This window comes from Trichomycterus rosablanca, chromosome 2 (assembly GCF_030014385.1).
Source record: "Trichomycterus rosablanca isolate fTriRos1 chromosome 2, fTriRos1.hap1, whole genome shotgun sequence".
NCBI lineage: Eukaryota > Metazoa > Chordata > Actinopteri > Siluriformes > Trichomycteridae > Trichomycterus > Trichomycterus rosablanca.
In genome coordinates, this window is record NC_085989.1 from 3609032 (window position 1) to 3630000 (window position 20969).

General features: G+C 41.6%; 2 protein-coding genes across 4 annotated transcripts in view; both read right to left on the reverse strand.

Annotated features, from left to right (window-relative positions):
- Positions 1-1078: 1078 nt before the first annotated feature.
- Positions 1079-13914, reverse strand: txlna (taxilin alpha). Of its 2 annotated transcripts, none has more exons than XM_063010098.1 (11): positions 13837-13914; positions 12131-12303; positions 10281-10538; positions 8597-8688; positions 8015-8185; positions 7735-7929; positions 7529-7648; positions 4653-4727; positions 4423-4515; positions 3352-3447; positions 1079-3184 (listed from the first exon to the last, which is right to left on the reverse strand). In XM_063010098.1, exons 2-11 carry the CDS (start codon positions 12294-12296, stop codon positions 2879-2881), a joined length of 1572 nt encoding a protein of 523 aa, XP_062866168.1. In that variant the 5' UTR covers positions 12297-12303; positions 13837-13914; the 3' UTR covers positions 1079-2878. The 2 variants fall into 2 exon arrangements, with proteins under 2 accessions (XP_062866168.1, XP_062866161.1); XM_063010091.1 differs by having other exon boundaries at positions 10281-10541.
- Positions 13915-18226: 4312 nt separating this feature from the next.
- The window catches only part of kpna6 (karyopherin alpha 6 (importin alpha 7)), a 14319-nt gene continuing 11576 nt past the window's right edge, over positions 18227-20969 (reverse strand). For both annotated transcript variants that reach the window (XM_063010072.1, XM_063010080.1), the window contains exons 13-14: positions 20445-20623; positions 18227-19690 (exon numbers count right to left, since the gene is read on the reverse strand). In XM_063010072.1, the coding sequence (XP_062866142.1) occupies positions 19503-19690; positions 20445-20623 (367 nt within the window). In that variant the 3' untranslated portion in view covers positions 18227-19502. The remainder of the gene's footprint in view (positions 19691-20444; positions 20624-20969) is intronic.

Here is a 20969-nt window from a genome sequence, read left to right on the forward strand (position 1 = left end):
TGAGATGTTACAAAATGTTTGGCTTCCTTTTTATCATTTGCCCTTTATAAATGCTGAGCAGTTTTTATGTCAGGTTCATGTGGTGAATAGTTCATGACAGTCAGCACTCCTTGATCTTCTTTGGTCATTAATTAGTTGTTAAAGAGCTTCGATGTTTGAGACACATATTGGATAAAAAACATATAATAATTCAAGAAAAACACCAAAGAGAAGAATTTTCACTAGTGGTATTAAACCTTTGGCCTTTACTGTACACTGGTTAAAGTAACCAAAACTAAGGTGCTGTAAGAGCCGGTGAAAGCAGAGGTGCAGTTATTGTGTAAAATAAATTAATAATAATAAACCCAAAACATCACTGCACAATCAACATGTTAAAAAGAAATTTAGTGTTCAGGTTAATGAATCAACCAAAACTAAGGTAAGGATATTTAGATTTTCAAAAAGAGCCTAATCAGAAATGAGGAGTTGGTGAATAAATAAATTGCAAAGTCAAAACAGACAAAAAGATTTTAGCTTCTAAATTTTAAATATTTCTAAATGCTGACCACAGGCAGAAAAAAAAATAATGAAATAAATTATCCAAATGTGTAACAAACTTGATTTAATAAAATGGATCCACACATTTCACTTTATCCTGGTCAGGGTCGCAGACAGCTGATAGCACAGCAGACATTCTGTCCTCCAGACCTGGCAGACCAACACTGTGTAATCCACCAGGTGTAATCCATCAGTAATGAGAAATTAAGGTGTAATTTTTATTTTTTTGGGGGAAGGGGGGGGGGGGGGGGTGTCCAATTATTTAGTAATTACTATTCAGGAAAAGAAGAGTTGCAGAATCCAACTGAATATGAAAAGCATCATTATATTATGAGACTGCTATGGTATACATGCCCATATGAACTTTTGACTACAACTGTAGCACTTTCAGTTATCATTGTACATCTGTATTTTCACTTATTCATAAAGCCTCATGCTAAAACACCCACCCACACACAGGGCATAGAACAAACCTGCAGTCTTAAATTTTCAGATTCTGATATTAAACATGTTTGTAGTAAAAATTCAGACACCAAGTCAGTTCAGTTAAATTTCTTTAATGTGAAACTAGAGTTTACAGAATGGGGGGGAAAATAATAGCAACAGAAAGATCTTTGGTACCGTTAATAACAGTGGCTGTGTCCGGAGGAAGTGAGCTGTGGGAGCAGGTGAAAGCAGAGGTGCAGTTATTGTGTGAAATAAATAATAATGAAAATAATAATAATAGTAACAAACCCAGAACATTGCTGCAAATTGTAATTTCAGAATTTAAAAAAAAATGAAAGAAATTTAGTGTTCAGGTTAATGATTAAGGTTAAAAAGAAACGTATCGTAAATGAAACATTATGTAAATTATAATGCATACATGTAGATTTTTTCATAATGACAAATATGAACGGCACTAGAATTGCATAGTTTATCATTTTAATATCTCTTTATTTAACACAGCAAACTGGATATGTGTAGAAAATTAAATATTTCGCAATGTTATATTTAGCTTCCTTTATACAATCATGTTAGGACACAGTACAGCTTTTAGCAACATCATGGTCCATTATGAGGATATGCATGATTAAACAAAGATAAATGAAAGTAAAAGCCAGTGGTCACAACCTCCTGAAGCGCACGCCGTCTTTTGGGAATGTTTTCGAGAACGCAGCTTACCAAACTCACTACCCAACGCCCTGCTGATGAAAGGAAACAAAAACCAAAGCCATTTCTGGTGAGATCAACTCTGTTGTTTTTAGGCCCAGGATCAACCAACTGAAAATGAAACTACACAAATTCTGTTTTAATGAGAAACGCTAACAGGATCAAACATGCAGCCATGATATTTACGGATCTACGAATGTCCTGATACATTTTTCCCCCTCAGCTCCATACAATAGTTTTTATTATTATTTTTTATGCATTTTCCTCCCGATTTAGCACACTCAATTTTGTCTTCCGCTGCTAGCTACCCTGACGAATTATCACTCAGCATGTGGTGACAGTTGGGATTTCTTTCCAACCATAGCAGGCGACCACCGTTTGATGTACAAACTAGCCCTATTTATATGGGCACAGCAAAATCAGCAATTGAAATCTGCCTCTCTCACTAGTGTGGACTTAAAAAGCCATGCTACAAAGTTTGATGCCCTGATAAAACTTTCTAATGACCGGATAAATAATCTAAGCCGCTGTTTGTATACTTTTGACCCAGCAAAACCCACAAACGTATAAAAGACCAAAAAGCACCAAACGAAGAACTGCAGAAACCATTAAAATACTATAGAATGAATATTTTGGGTGTTTTTGCACTGAAACTAGAGGGCCAACGCACCCAACCTAAACCTTTCCCATAGATACACACACCTCAAACTACAGCCTGTTCTTAAATCACGTCACACACGTTTGCCAATCTGGTTTAGGGCACCTTATGGAATATGGAATGTTTATATGCACAATCCAGGTGGCGCAGTCTATTATGCTCCGCCCACCTTTCATTTTAGTTAACAAAAAAAAGTGGTTTAATAAAAATCGAATGTACATGAATGATCTGGTTACTTGTCTGGGTTTTATATCAATTATCCAAGCTCAAAAGACTAAACCAGAGCTAGGGACTAAACCGCAGCACTTGGGTTTTTACGTTCCAGCAGCGGTACAGTAATAAGCCGAGAGCTTTTTCACACAAACAGAAACTGAAAGTAAAACAAAAACAACAAACATCGCAGCATCTTGAAGGCACAATCTTCCCTGACAAAACGGAACGCCTCAGAAATTCAGGATCCTGCTCGGAGAGGGAGAGCTGGGGGGAGATTGTGAGGGGATTTCGTTGACGTGGGGGGGCCGAGGTGTTACCTCAGTCCTGGGCTGAACACGCCTCCCCCTGAGACTCGGCCTCCACCGGCGCGCTGCAGTGACACGCCTGAGATTGAGGAGCGGTCAGAGTCTCTGAATCGGGGCTGTTCCGGTGGACGGGGCTACCCTCCGCTGAGTCTTGTTGGGACTCGGTCTCGGCTTCTGAGCTCCGTCCGTCCACCGCGCTGCTGAGGTCCTGAACCTTCTTGCTCAGCTCGTTGCGTTCGATCTGCAGGGCGCGACACAGCTTCTCCAGCCTCTGAACCTTCACCTGCAAGCCCTCCAGCTCCTTATCACGAAGAGTTTTCTGTGAAACCAATTTAAAAAAAGGGTTTTTTGTTACACTAAATGCATTTTAGAGTGTGTGGGGAATGCAGTAAGAGTTATTGGGAGTAAAGCATCAGGGACAGTACATGCATAGCCAAGCAATTTAAAAACATAATTAATTAATAAATATAAAACTAATCATTTGACCTCTTCTGCCATCTCCAGCAGGGCTTTGTTACTGCTCTCCCATCGGGATCTGTACATAGTCGTCTCCTTCTCCAGCTTCTTAATCTTCTTTGTCATCTACAAGATGACAAACACAAATTAGGACAGATTACATTTAAGGGCAACCATATACCCTGTAAAATACTAGCAGTGCCATCCTAAAAAAGACCACTCAATAGATTCATCAAATACAGTAATTAGGTGATCATTTGGATCTGACTTGTATTTATCTGCAAGACCAATTTCATTTTGGGGAACAAGTGAATCAAAATCATTCAGTAAAGTCCACTAGCACACCAGCGCTGAGATTCTGAACTCCTCGACGTTGACACCGGTCGGCTGGGCGCCATCTAGCGGGCAATAATTGGCAGTGCCTGCAGGGAGGGATGATCGGAATGTGTGGGTGGGGTCTTCAAACGCTGTGTAAGGACCCTGATTGGCAGATAGAAGCACCTGTGCAGAGTGCACGGGTGAAAAAGGGTTCCACTGAAGCCTGCACCGGGGTCGGAGGAGGCGTGAGCAGCAATATACCCACATCAACTGCAATCAGGGATCTAACAGCAGCAGAAGACAATTGAGGTTAGATGGTCCTGCTTAGCATTTGTATTCACTCCTGGACCAAAAAATGTGCAGAACGCAAAATTGCACCGATCCAAAAACAAGCCAGAAGATGCTTTAGAAAAAAATGAACCACCAGATGTGTTAGAGATTTATATATATATATATATAAAAACATGTCAATCTTTCATGAATTTGTCAATAAATGATGAGCAAATGGAGGCAGCAGTCTCAGGAGTATTATGTTTTTACTTCCTGCTCACTATCTGACCAATAATCTGTTGTTAGGACCAATAAAAGGAATTCTGGGATGGCCCACTGTTTTGCCCAGGAGTGTATATGCCACAAAACAGGTAGAATATCAATTTTAGGTTTCTCTAGTAATCCATTTTTTGGTCTTTAAAAATACATACTGCAGCCTAATTTAGGAGACAAACTGGATGGAATGTCAACGAATGAAGAACATAACACGTCTATAAACATTCATTATATTACCTTCTCCATCTCCTGTTTAAAGGTCGTGAACACCTCGTTGCTTTTGGACAGCGTGTTCTGAAACTCTTCAAACTTCTCTGTGTATAAAGACAACTAACAGGCAGAAAAGAGAAAAAATCAAGTTTAATTAGAAATCTGAGCTTCATTTAACATTTACAAGCATGACGTGAACTAAGAGGTGAAGCTAACAAGCTCTGCTGTGGGGTTTAAGAGCCGTATAAGATCCGTACCTGTTGTTTTAGATGAACTTCCTGCTGCTTCATGAGTTCATACATCCTCTGTGCTTCCACCGCCTCTTTCAGTAGCTGTGCAGAGAGGAAGAAAAATGAGTCAAGGTTCCAATTCTTCTTATTGCTCTTTTTTTTTCTTTTTTTTTTTTTTCTCGCATACTACAAAACATTATGCCCACCTGCCTGATAAAACCCTGCCTACAACTCAGACCCAGAAGACCTCTACACACCATACACACACCATCAGCACACACACCATACACACACCATCAGCACACACACCATACACTGTCAGTGCACACACCATACACACCTGCACACACCATACACACACCATCAGCACACACACCATACACTGTCAGTGCACACACCATACACACCTACACACACACCATAGACACCTACACACACACACACCATACACCATACACACACATCATACACCATACACACACATCATACACCATACACACACATCACACACCATACATCATACACACACCATACATCATACACACACCATACATCATACACACACACACACACCATACATCATACACACACACACCATACATCATACACACACACCATACATCATACACACACCCACACACCATACACCATACACACACATCATACACCATACACACACATCATACACCATACACACACATCACACACCATACATCATACACACACCATACATCATACACACACCATACATCATACACACACACACACACCATACATCATACATACACACACACACACACACACACACACACACCATACATCATACACACACCATACATCATACACACACACCATACACCATACACACACATCATACACCATACACACACATCATACACCATACACACACACATCATACACCATACACACACACATCATACACCATACACACACACATCATACACCATACACACACACATCATACACCATACATCTCTCACACACCATACACCATACACACACATCATACACCATACACACACATCATACACCATACACACACATCATACACCATACACACACATCATACACCATACACACACATCATACACCATACACACACATCATACACCATACACACACATCATACACCATACATCACACACACACCATACATCATACACACACCATACATCATACACACACCATACATCATACACACACACACACACCATACATCATACACACACACACCATACATCATACACACACCAAACACCATATAGCATACACACACATCATACACACACATCATACACACACCAAACACCATATAGCATACACACACATCATACACACACATCATACACCATACATCTCACACTCACACCATACATCACACACACCATACATCATACACACACCAAACACCATATAGCATACACACACATCATACACACACCAAACACCATATAGCATACACACACATCATACACACACATCATACACCATACATCTCACACTCACACACACACCATACATCATACATCTCACACCATACATCACACACACACCATACATCACACACACACCATACATCACACACACACCATACATCTCACACTCACACACACACCATACATCACACACACCATACATCATACACACACCATACATCTCACACTCACACCATACATCACACTCACACCATACATCACACACACACACACACCATACATCACACACACACACCATACATCACACACACACCATACATCATACACACACACACCATACATCATACACACACCAAACACCATATAGCATACACACACATTATACACACACATCACACACCATACATCTCTCACACACACACACACACACACACACACACACACACACCATACATCACACATACACCATACATCACACATACACCATACATCACACACCATACATCACACACCATACATCACACACACACACACACACACACACAATACATCACACACAATACATCACACACCATACATCACACACCATACATCACACACACACACACACACAATACATCACACACCATACATCACACACACACACAATACATCACACACACACACAATACATCACACACACACACACACACATCATACATCACACACACACCATACATCACACACCATACATCACACACCATACATCACACACCATACATCACACACCATACATCACACACACACACACCATACATCACACACACACACACACAATACATCACACACCATACATCACACACACACAATACATCACACACACACACACACACACAATACATCACACACACACACACACACACACACACAATACATCACACACCATACATCACACACACACACACACAATACATCACACACCATACATCACACACACACACACACACACACACACAATACATCACACACCATACATCACACACCATACATCACACACACCATACATCACACACCATACATCACACACCATACATCACACACCATACATCACACACACACACACACAATACATCACACACCATACATCACACACACACACACACACACACACACACAATACATCACACACCATACATCACACACCATACATCACACACACCATACATCACACACCATACATCACACACCATACATCACACACACACACCATACATCACACACACACACACAATACATCACACACAATACATCACACACCATACATCACACACCATACATCACACACACAATACATCATACACACTCACATCACACACACATCATACACCATACATCACACATACACACATACATCATACACATATTACACACCATACACACACAATTAAAGTAGAATGAAAAACTCACAAACTCTTTCTCTTTCTGGTGTCGATCCTCGGAGTCCTTCAGCAGAGCCTGAGCCTGATGAAGCTTTGCATCCACCAGCTGCTGCTGCAGGTCTTTGTGCTTAAACACTTTGTCTATGTGCTAGAAAAAAAAGACAGACACGACTCAACGTTTACTTTTACCAGACTTCTACTCTATTTCCTCTTCGTTCATGATCCAGTGCTCACCTCCTCCCGTAGCTCGTACTGCTCGATGAGCTTCTTGAGCTTCTCGGCCAGTTCCACGTTCTCCTGCCGTAAATTGCCGTTGCGCTCGTTGTGCTGCTCCATCTGCGCCTGGATGTCGTTCAGCGTCAGCTGAAAGTGGGACGTCACCTCCTTCCTCTTTTCCTCCTCCTGCCGAGCACGCTGCACCCCCTCCTCCTGTCAGGCCAAAGGATAACACGTGAACATCGTAAAGAACAACGGGTACTACGTTTCTAACGTGCGTGTGGGTGCGGGCGTGGACCTTGAGCGTGCGGTTGTGTCTCTGCAGCTCACGGCACAGGCTCTCCAGCTTGCTGCGTGCCAGGATGGCTTTGCTGTGCTCGTTTCTCAGCTGGTCCTTCTCCTGAATCAGCTGGGCCTGCTTCTTCTGCAGGGCTTGCATCTGCTTCTGAGAGTTACGGTGCTCCTCAAGCTAAACATCACATCATCAAGTTAACTAGCAGCCCAACAACCATTAAAGGAACCTAATCTTTATTGTAATTACAAATATCTCTAGAACAAGCACACATATAGGGTAAAATAAAAGCTATCACATGTGACACGTGCAGCCTGGATCACTATTGAAGACAAATACACAATATAATGTAATATGATAAGTAAAATGTCACATTTAATTATTTTTACATTTTAAAAAGGGTCCACAGTTGCCGACCGAGCTTTTCACCTGTCCGCTATGAAGTCTCAATGAATTTTAGGACCCTTTCCTTCTCAAATCAGGTCTTGGACTGGCTCGTTAGGCTGCCATTGTTTTCATCCTTGAATGATTTCAACTCAAGTGAGAGCAGCATCGTTATTTGGAATTAAAAGACGGGTAGAAACGTACCAGCTCGGCGTACTTCTTGCACAGGCCAGCTAGTTTTTCCTCTGGGGTGCTCAGCGTATTCAGAGTCTGCATGAGAAGTGTTATTTCCTTCCCTGTATAAAAACAAACAATCAATCAGGGCAGAAATCAATGTTTGCCATATTATTGAGTCATTAGCAGGAATAAACACTCGCAAAACAATGATCCGACAATCGTATAATGTTTTAATATTGTTGGCAATGAATTAAAGACAGGGGCCAGATCATTGCAGCCAGACAACTAAGTATTCTAGGCAGCCTTACTGAGTAGCCAGTGACAGTGGTCCAAGGAGGGAGAGGCCAACTGCTGACAGCTTGTTGGGCAGCAAAGACGATAGGAGATAGGGTCTGGTATGGACCAACAGAGGAGCCACTGTGGCTCAGATTAATTGTAGGATCATTTTAACCCTGATGGTAGGGTAAATAAGTCACAATCTAACCATATGCCTCGAGACAGTCAACAAGCCCATAATAATTGTCCACTGCCAAAAGCACCTACAGTTAAATCACAGGCATTGGAACTGGACATCAAAGCGATGGACATTTTACATTTTCGGCATTTAGCAGACGCCTTTATCCAAAGCGACTTACATTACAGTTACAGTATACAGTCTGAGCAACTGAGGGTTAAGGGTAGGGATGTAACGATACACTCTACCCACGATGCGATTTGATTCACGATACTGGGTTCACGATACGATTTTTTCCCGATTTTTTAAACTGAAATTGAAGACAAATGATGACAGTTTCCTTTTATTATTTCTCTTAAAAAAATAAAATAAAATACTGTATTTGTGCTTATCTTTTATTTATCTAAATAATAAATGTCCTTTTATTTCTGAGGTAGGTACAAACTATGCAAAACAATTTTGAATTAAGCCTAATTTGGCTGAAAAACCCAAATTTGGCAACCAGATATATAGTGCCAGTGACGTCAACCAGGCGAGGTGAATAGCGCCAGCGCCCTCTGCTGTTTACAGTGAATATCGATTCATTTACATGTCAAATCGATTTGAATCGGTTATGAACCGTCTTGTGGTGAATCGTTACATCCCTAGTTAAGAGCCTTGCTCAAGGGCCCAACAGCAGCAACCTAGCAGTGGTGGGGCTTGAACCAGCAACCTTCGGATTATCGGATTACTAGTCCTGTGCCTTAACCAACAGGCTACAGCTTGGGTTATATTGAGGGTTAAGTGCTCGCTCAAGGGTCCAACAGTAGAAAGCTGGCAGATGTGGGGCTTGAACTTGCAACCTTACTATTACTAGTCCTGTATCTTAACCGCTGAGCCCCCCTGCCCCACAAATAGTTACGAATATCGCCATGACATTTACACTGGCAGCATTTAGCAGACGCTTTTATCCAGAGTGACTTAAGGGGTTAAGGGCCTTGATCATGAGACTCAATATTAGCAACGTAATGGTGGTGAGGCTTGAACTGGCAACCTACTGATTACTAGTGAAGTACTTTAACAGCTGAGCTGGAAAGCGTTAAGAGTGGTACGCTGAATCCACTTTTGTCTCATGGTCTTGTGAAGTCCATGTCTGGGCAGTTCAGAGCTAATCTGACAGCATATTATGAGTGTGTTTGTGTTTTGGCTCATCAGTGTATATATCCAACATTTTACATACATCACCGATGCTGCACAGACAACGATGAATCCACTCACCAAGCCCTTTAACTTTCTTCTTCTCCTGCTGCTTCTTCTGGTCTTTCTCTGTGCTACCGTTGCCGTTTAATCTGGCATCTTCAGACTTGCTGTCCTCCCTCTTCACCAGCCCGTTGACCTCAGCACCATCTGGCTGGCCGTTCGGCACAGCCGGGTCTTCACCGGCATCCTCATGACAGTACGTGTTGAGGATGTCCTCCAGCTGTCTGCTTAGCTCCTCGGCCATGTCACGAGATGTAGACTGAGATCCAGCTTCTGCTGCTGAGTGAAGGACAAAGATGTTCGAGTGGGATGAGTAAGAATGAGTAAGATAAGTAAAAATTCACTGCTTAAAGTCCATGGTGCTTATTTATTGCTTAAGGGTTTGTTTATACTCATATATATATGATTTTTCCTTTCTTGCTCAGATACGGGAACAAATGAAGCCTAGTAAATATGCTGGGTAATTAAATGTGTTGACCCCAAGCTGTTTGTTTGTATTTGGCTTTAAATACATATTGAATAGTCGCCCAAATGGCGCAGCAGTATATAGACCACTGAAGTCGTGCGTCATTCTGTAGTCCTCGTTATGCCCATATTTGGAGACCCGGGTCTAAATCAGATTTCCTATAGGAAAAATGAACGGGGTTTTCAAAAAAATCGGCTCTGACGCATCCTGTGCTAAATAAACATGTTCAGAACCCTGTACGTTTTGTCCTGTGTACATTTTTCTCTTGTACATCACTGGATCCTCTGAATTACGATGTTTTTAAAGGATCGTAACACTAATAATGCTACACGAAAGCTAACGCTACTGCGCATTAATTAGACGTCACCGAACTACACCAATCGAATCGACGGAACGAGCGGCCCGCTTTTGGTGAGTACGACCGAAGGCGTAACACCCGACCATCCTCGCTTTTAACTTTAATGTAGCTAGCTACTAAAAATATAAAGTAAAACTTGTGAATATCACTGCACTGTTACGCTGGTGAATCGCGCTGCTTCGTGCGGTTATTGAAGAGGCTTCCAGTCTAGTGACGTCAATTCAGTGCGCAGTAGCATTAGCTAACGTAGCAATATTCATATTTTGACTCTTTAACGACTTCATAATTCAGAGGATCCAGTGATAATAGACAGAAGAATCTCCATAAAACAAAACGTAACAGCTTTGGAACATTTTTTATAACTACAGGATGCGAGAGAGGCAATTTTCGAAATCTTCATTCATTTTTCCCATCCAAAATTTCTGTTAGACCCGGGTTACCAAATATGGGCATAACAACATGGCGTGGACTACGATATGACGACAGGACTTCAGTGGTCTATTACACCAGCCCCCACTGACAGGTGTCTAAACTGTCATCATTAACCATGTCTTGGAGGGGGTGGCTGAAGCCCTGCAATGGACAGGGCGCCCTGGATTGGCTTTTTTTTCTGCGTTACTGTTAACTGTTTACTCTAAAAGAACAAACACAGATGGCAAGACTTTTGAGGGGGTGGTTTCCCCTTATTTCGGACAGTGGTAGCCTAGTGGGTAGACCTTTGGGCTATTAACTGAAAGGTTGAGAGCTTGAGCAAGTCCCTTAACCCTGTCTGCTTAAGGGGCTGACCGTGCACTCTGACCCCAGCTTCTAAACAAGCTGGGATACGTGAAGAAAGAATTTCATTGTACTGTACGTCTGTGTATGTATATATAACAAATAAAAGCATTTTATTCTATTATTTCCTCCAATTTAGTCATTTCAGATTCCCTATTGCAATTCCCTTGTTGCTTGGACCGACCCAGTGCTGGAGGAGGAACGCCGTAGTCCTCACAGGGATTCAGTTCAACACCTATTTTAACGTACTGTCTCCCACAGCAGACTTACAAGCCTCATCTGCCTTGGATTTAGTAGCTGGAGCGCTGTCGGCCTGTGCGGCTCCTTCTTTTGGGCTCTCGGTTCCCTCAGGAGAAGCGGGACTTGCTAATGTTCCCTCTGCACTGGAGCCTCCACTGTTGTCCATGACTTGGTCCTCAGTGTCTTGCCTTTTCATTATCACTCTATAGGCAAGCAATAGACACAATAAAACATATTTATTGTGACGTTACCCCAGAAAAAAGCAAATAATAAAAAATATATCACATACATTTATACATTAACCTTATTACCTTCGGGGTCAATTTGACCCCATTCAATGTTTAACGTCTTTAAATAAATGATTAACATCATTTTTTTGCTTTATATTTAATGGCTTTTCCTAACTTAATGGGGACAACTGGGTAAACATAAAATGAACATGATAATATGTTTTCAATGTCCTGTACACATCGGTGTTTTTTGGGGTCAATTTGACCCCAGGTTGTTTTAGCTGTATAAAACATAAGAAATATCCACATTTTACACACATTTGTTGTGGTTGTTTAGGATGATATTGAGGTCACTATGACATGCAATTTTATAATCTTCAAAAAACTTTTAAACCCTAACCTAACATAACCATAACTGTAGTAGTGCCAGAACCACTAATAGTTCACACAACATGGGGGAGGGGGAAACATCATCCTCACGAGACTTTTGATATTTCCCATGCTGTGGGGATAGGAAGATATGGTTCCCTCGAATAGAGACAGAGGATGATGTTGAGGAGGACCCGGATTATAAGGCATCCTCCTCTGATGAGAATGAGACCCTCAGGGTTGACCCTTCTTTTGTCCCTCAACCACCAGCAAACACACTACCTTCCAAAAATGAAAAGTTATTATGGTCTGTCTCCCCACTTGAACAACAGGGTAGACTTAGTGCTGCTAATGTCAGATGACAAAAATATGTACTTAGCAATGATATAAAGCCATTAAAACACCAAAAAGATCTCTACTTCCAATTTTAGGTCAATCAATGAGATTTTATGGTGATCTGCATATTTCTCCATAGTCGCGTAACAGGTATTCTGGATGTATAAGGGGGGGTGGGTGTGGGGGTTGTTGTTTTTTTAGTTTTTTTTTAAGGCTATTTAAGTGGTCAACAAACAAACAAAGTATGCAACATAAACTTTTAATTATAATCCTTTTCTGGAGGTTTAAATGGCTGGGGTCAAACTGACCCCAAGGATAGAAGATGTTAGTACATTTGAAGGTAATAGGAGGGTTAAGAATACTACAAGCAAGGGAAATGGTTTAACATACTGTGTGTCCTAAATAACATCCTACACTCTACATAGTGCACTAGTTAGGGAGCTTAGTAACTTTATGACTTTGATCTATCAACATAATGAAGGACTTTTTACATCATTCCCAAAGTCCTACAACACATCAGCGCGCAAACAAATAGATCCACGAATTAATGCGCACCCAATTCGCACTTCAAAGCATGACGCAGTTGGTAGTGACTAGGTAACAGTGTGTATTTGGGACACAGCCCACATCGTTACCCAGTCTGACAAACCCAAAGAAAGCTAACTTGTTTAGCTAGCTGAGTAGGTTAGATATAAGCAATTTAAATTAAATTTATGGTCATATGTACAGTAAAACTACACCCTAGCGCATAACATATAGAACATATTTAATTAGAACGATATAAAAGTGATAAAACGTTACCGGAATTCCCGACTCCTCCAGAAAATATTCAGCTGTTAGCAGTCAGTCCTGTTTGGTGTTTGCCCTGGCAGCGGAAGCTGAACCAACAGAACTAAAGCTGATTGGAGAATGAAAACACAGTTTCCGCCAAAACTGGCGCCAAAACGCCGCCATGTTGGGGAGGGAAAATCAGCGCCAATTCCCTCAGCAAATGAGGTCAAAAATATTTTCCTCATTTAAGTGGGTGTAAATATAGATTATATATATTTTCTATTTTACAGTGGTGTTTTAAGAAAACTGTTTAAAAATAAACGATGTAAGATTTGGAGCATTAACTTTAGAGAATGAAATATTTGAAAGCTAAAGTCTTAATACAATAGAATTGACCTTCCAGAAAAAGAATAACTTCATAATAATATTTAGACAAAAATGGCGTTCATCTATATTTACTACTACTATAACTATAGGGACAGTGGTAGCCTAGTGGGTAGAGCTTTGGGCTATCAACCGGAAGATTGGCGGTTCAAATCCAGTCTCTGCTATGCAGCCACTGTTGGGTGGGTGCCAGGGGTGCCGTATGATGGCTGACCCTGCGCTCTGACCCCAGCTTCCAAAACAAGCTGGGATATGCGAAGAAAGAATTTCATTGTACTGTACACCTGTATATGGATACATGACAAATAAAGTATTTCTTCTTCTATCTTCTATATCAACCTGTGCCACCTGCAGGTTGGGCACAGGGACGGAACAGACCCATCTCGGGGTAGCCACACACTCACGCACCAACTCACCCACAGCTAGGTGTTATGCTGGTTCGGGGGTAGCACTGTTGCCTCATAGCAAGAAGGTCCTGGGTTTGATTCCCAGGTGGAGCGGTCTGGATTCTCCCGTGTTTGTGTTTGTGTGGGTTTCCTCCGGGACCTCCGGTTTCCTCCAACAGTACAAAGACGTGAAAGTGAGGTGAATCGGAGACACAAAATTGTCCATGACATTAAACTTGAACTGATGAATCTTGTGTGACGAGTAACTACGAGTCCTGTCATGAATGTAACCAAAGTGTGTAAACCATGACGTTAAAATCCTAATAAATAAATAAAGTCTTAATGCAATGGAACAGACCTACCAGAACAGATAAATTAATAAGAATATTAAAACACAAATTTCATAAATCCATATTTACTAACTATATCAACCTGTGCCACCTGGAAGTTGGGCACAAGCCCGGAATACACTCTGGTCAGAGCGGCAGTCCATCTCGGAGTAGCCACACACACACTCACACACCTACTCACTCACAGCGTATGCTCAGTAGTATGCTGGTTTGGTGGGTAGCACTGTTTCTGTCATGAATGTAACCAAAGTGTGTAAAACATTAGTCTTGTTTAAAAACTCACACAAATAAATAAATACATAAATAAAGTCTTAATACAATGGAATAGACGTACCAGAATAGAATACATTCATAATATTTAAACCAAAATGTCATACATCTATATGTACTAACTATATCAACCTGTGCCACCTGGAAGTTGGGCACAAGCCCGGAATACACTCTGGTTAGACTGTCAGGGGCTCTGAGTGGCCACAAACTCACACGTAGACCTCACACACCAGTTTATATAGAATAGAATAGAATAGAATGCCTTTATTTGTCATTTGTTATTTGCCTATCCAGATGTACTTGTTTGGAAGCTGGGGTCAGAGTGCAGGGTCATCCACTGTACAGCGCCACTGGCGCCGAGAGGGTTAGGGGCCTTGCTCAGGGGCCCAACATATGTAAATAAACACCGTAAGATTTGGGCATGTCACTTAAATAGTCAATTTACCTTTCAAATGCTTTCTGGGAGGTGGAAAGTAAATGTTTGAGAACATAGGAAGAACATGCCAAACTGTATACAGAGATGACTGGATACAAAAAGAAGTTGAATAAGAAAGTCATTTATGGGTACAGTTACAGATTCTTCTTCTTTTAGCTGCTCCCATTAAGGGTCACTGTAGCGGATCACCGGTCTCCATCCTGCTCCGGTACACCAACCACCTTCATGTCTTCTCTTAACGCATCCATAAATCTGCTCTTTACAGTTAGTTTGATTTCATTTATAGTTTTCAAAGTGTGATGGTGTTATTAGTTTTATTTAGTCTATTTCTGGAGTTCTGTGTGGAATTATATCAGTGCTGCTGTTCCAGTGCAAGCAAAAGAATAAAATGTGATGAGATGTACGAAGTTGTACGTTTTAGTCTTACAATAATAACAGCCTCCACTCTTCTCTGAAGGCTCTCCACATGATTTTGGAAGGTGTCTGTGTGCTTGTTTAGTTAAAAGAAAGAAAGAAAACAGACAGTGCAACATATAATATTTGTTTTATTTATGATTTTTTTTTTTACATAATTTGCATTCTGGACAAATATTTTGCCCTTAAAACATTTGTTCAGTAACGTTAATGTACATGTTTGTTTAAGTATCTGTACTGCATGTTGCTCATTCATACCGTCGGTAAAGTCAAGTCAGTCACAGTATGAGATGGGCTGGCAAAAGAAGAAATAGATTTATAAATATATTTAAAAAAATTACAAGACCAGGATATTTACAATATCCACCAGAACTCAACGAAATATAAGTGTAGGAACCATTTAATAAACTTCCATCATTGTAAACACGAGTTTTAATTTTTATCATATTCTTTATTTATTTTTGACAAAACAGCCAAAAGTGGCTTCAGATTTGGTGGAGACAGAAAGTCTCAAGATAAATGAACATCTACAAGATCTAGGACGGAAGACCAGAAATGCCTGACTGTACATGTGCGGCCTTTAGCAATTTTTGCACTTCTTGGAAGTCAGATTTCAATCAGGACCGGCGTTAACGATTCATAACCTTCCCGGGGTTATATTCTCACTTTAATGGAACAGATTTATGTAGCCCTGATTTGTTCGCTTCTGGAAAGGACATCCATCAGAAGGAAACAGCATTCAGAGAGCCGACCCGACTCTCTCCGCATCGTGCAAGCGGTCGCCCTAAAATCCGAGTCGGAACAATAAATGTGCATAAATAGAAACACCTTCGAAAAACTGCATTTCTCCTATGATTCCTGAATCACCTGCACCGGTACGAGCCCCTCCCATGAAAAAACACAATTGTGGCAAAAAAAGAAAAAAGAAAAAAAAAGATCCAAACAAGTAAATTAGTCCCTAATAAATTATTAATTTACTTCAATTCAGTTTCCAGGTTGCTGAACAAATGGCAGCTGCCGAACCTCATCTTGTGATTCATTGAAGATTGAAAACAGAGCAGCAACATCTGCACAAACACGTGCACATTCAAGTAAATAAAGAACCCAGGAAAATAAATCAACCTGTTCTATACGCACCAGCCTCGCTGGTCTGATTGGCACTTTTGTGAAAAGGAGTGCATTTCAATTCTGAACATCAGAGCCTGTTTACGTTGTGCATTAACACGAGTTTCCTGCTTGGATCTGGATCCGTTTGACTGGGTTTCACCTGACGGAGGTCTGTCCACCATGGGAGTCTTAGGACTGACTGTAGCTGCACTGCATTTGCACAGCAATGTATTTTATTATATTAATATATACACCGATCAGCCATAACATTAAAACCACCTCCTTGTTTCTACACTCACTGTCCATTTTATCAGCTCCACTTACCATATAGAAGCACTTTGTAGTTCTACAATTACTGACTGTAGTCCATCTGTTTCTCTACATGCTTTGTTAGACTTCTTTCATGCTGTTCTTCAATGGTCAGGACCCACACAGGACCCCCACAGAGCAGGTATTATTTAGGTGTTGGATCATTCTCAGCACTGCAGTGACACTGACATGGTGGTGGTGTGTTAGTGTGTGTTGTGCTGGTATGAGTGGATCAGACACAGCAGCGCTGATGGAGTTTTTAAACACCTCACTGTCACTGTCGGACAGAATAGTCCACCAACCAAAAACATCCAGCCAAAAGCGCCCCGTGGGCAGCGTACTGTGACCACTGATGAAGGTCTAGAAGATGACCGACTCAAACAGCAGCAACAGATGAGCGATCGTCTCTGACTTTACATCTACAAGGTGGACCCACTAGGTAGGAGTGTCAGAGTGGACACGGTATTTAAAAACTCCAGCAGCGCTGCTGTGTCAGATCCACTCATACCAGCGCAACACACACTAACACACCACCACCATGTCAGTGTCACTGCAGTGCTGAGAATGATCCACCACCTAAATAATACCTGCTCTGTGGTGGTCCTGTGGGGGTCCTGACCATTCAAGAACAGGGTGAAAGCAGGTTAAAAAAGTATGTAGAGAAACAGATGGACTACAGTCAGTAATTGTAGAACTACAAAGTGCTTCTATACGGTAAGTGGAGCTGATAAAATGGACAGTTAGTATAGAAACAAGGAGGTGGTTTAAATGTTATGGCTGATCAGTGTATATGTACTGCCTATACACGTTCTCGTTTTGTTCATTTATGATTTACACACGTATTGGGTGGTGCAGCAGGTCTACTAAGCTAGCTGAGATCCGGGTTTGAATGTTGACATCATGTCTGTTTAGGGGGAGTGGGGATGGCTGAATCCCTGCGATGGGTTGGCACTCTCTCCAGCGTATTCCTAACTCAAAACCAGCATTTCCCAGTGGAAGCAGACCCTCGGATAGGAAATGAAATATGAACGTTGCATCTAAACTTGTCCTTGTGTTGTCCTGTTTACTGCTGTATTGAAACAAACTATACTGAAATAATATAATATAAAAAAATACTAAACTTTTGTGGTTAAGTCGTTTTATGCATTATTTAAGAAATGTCAGCCTTTGAAAGCCAATAAACAGGATGGATCTGGCAAAGAACACACAGCCTGTGGGTAGAATAATATAAAACCATGCAAAATGCTAACATGCATGAACCGAGGGGTGTCGCAATACAACACCCCGCCTGTACAGCTTACTTACACTACCAAACACAAAAGAAACCAAATCCCAAACTGCTCAAGCTAAACTAATATTAGACGCCTGCGTTGCTAAGAAATACACGGACACCAAACCAATCACGCCTTGATTACACGCGGTGCTAAAGCTGTGTTAAATCCGGGCCCTCGGCCGCACGCGCTCGCCGTTTCATTTGTAAATCACGAGCCGTTTCAAATCTACCAAACAGTACACGACTAATTATTCTCCCTCTGAATCCTCATCAGCCTGAAGAGAACGTCTAACATCTCATGGCTTCAGAGATTCAGCTTATTTAACTTCCATCCCGACTATATGAACATCTTATTTCTATTTATGTTTAAGGAAAACAAACCCACAAGTGCAATCCAGAATTCTTTAACATTGTTAAATTCCTTAAACCACAGCCGTCTAATGTTCGTTATTATTTTAAGAACACATAAAGCAGAAGAAACATCAGGTTTATCAGGTACTGTTGAGAATGTGCACCCAAAATAGTATTTTCCAAAAAAAATAAGGAGAAAAAAGGGAAAACAATGTAAGAGCCAATGTTTAAGTGGCACTATTGAACCGGATAATTAATACAAAATAAAAAACCCTAAAACTCCAGCTCCTGACGTCTTGATGAACGAACTGAGTGTTGAAGTTCTGCCAGCAGCACACAGTAAACAGCCTGCAGTAAACATAGGGGCGCAGAAACCTGGATGTTCTTAGGGAGGCGGACCGAGAGCTGCAGGGGTGTTAAAGCTGGAAGCCCTCCATAGGAGTCTCCTGCTGAGGAAAGAGGTACTGCTGCTGGTTCTCGTCCACCTGCGGAGCCAGACTGGGGTCCTCCTCCTCCACGCCGAAGTAGTGCTCGATGAGGTCGAAAGCTTTCTGGTAGATCTCCTGGTTCTCGTGGCTCTGAAGGAACTCGATCTTGTCCAGACCTGATGGAAGTATTTCAAATATATGGTCAACATTTAGTTGAGCATTTACATTTTCTACATTTTGTTTGTTTGTTTATTAGGATTTTAACGTCATGTTTTACACTTTGGTTACATTCATGACAGGAACGGTAGTTACTCATTACACAAGATTCATCAGTTCACAAGGTTATATCAAACACAATCTTGGACAATTTAGCGTCTCCAATTCACCTCACTTGCACGTCTTTGGACTGTGGGAGGAAACCGGAGCTCCCGGAGGAAACCCACGCGGACATGGGGAGAACATGCAAACTCCACACAGAAAGGTCTCAGACCGCCCCACCTGGGGATCGAACCCAGGACCTTCATGCTGTGAGGCGACAGTGTTACCCACTGAGCCACTGTGCCGCATTTTCGACATTTAGCAGACTTACAGTACTGTGGCAGTATATTGTCTAGGCTATTGAGGGTTAAGGGCCTTGCTTAAGGGCCCAACAGTGGAAACCTGGCAGTGGTGGGGCTTAAACCAGAAACCATTACTAGTCCAGTAACTTAACCTCTAGGCTACAACTGCCCCAGCTTGGGTTAAGGGAGAGTGAAACTGGGGTCTGACAAAGGTGGGGACCAAGATGAGATCAAAGTAGATCAAAGCAAAATCTTGGTCTCTAAAGAGTAAAGCATAAAAAGATGGCTGGGTTCTAAACCGCACCATGTCATACTAAAGATCAGGTCCAATAAGTCCACACTACATTAAAAGCAGATAGGTGTGTATTACCGTAGGCTTCTTCTATAAGGCTGCAGTAGGGGTTGAGACCGCTGCCGTTCTGTTTGGCCTCCTGCTCTCCGAGTCTCAGGATGTTCTCCAATCCACTGAGAGCCACCTGCACAATCTTAGAGTCCATCACTGTCAGCAGGTCACACAGGGGCTTAATGCAGCCCAAATTCACCAGATACCTACAGAGTAAAAAAATCCAGACTGATGATCAATACCTTCAAAATTTCCAATACACACACTGATTGGACATTAGGACATAATACACGACTGGCTATTTTATTCAATTAGAATTTTACACACTTTGGTTACATTACATGACAGGACAGGTAGTTACTGGTTACTAAGTCTTTTAATATCAAACACAGTCATGGACAATTTTGTATCTCCAGTTCACCTCACTTGCACGTCTTTGGACTGTGGGAGGAAACCGGAGCTCCCGGAGGAAACCCACACAGACACGGGAGAACATGCAAACTCAACACAGAAAGGACCCGGACCATTCCACCTAGGAGTCGAACACAGGAC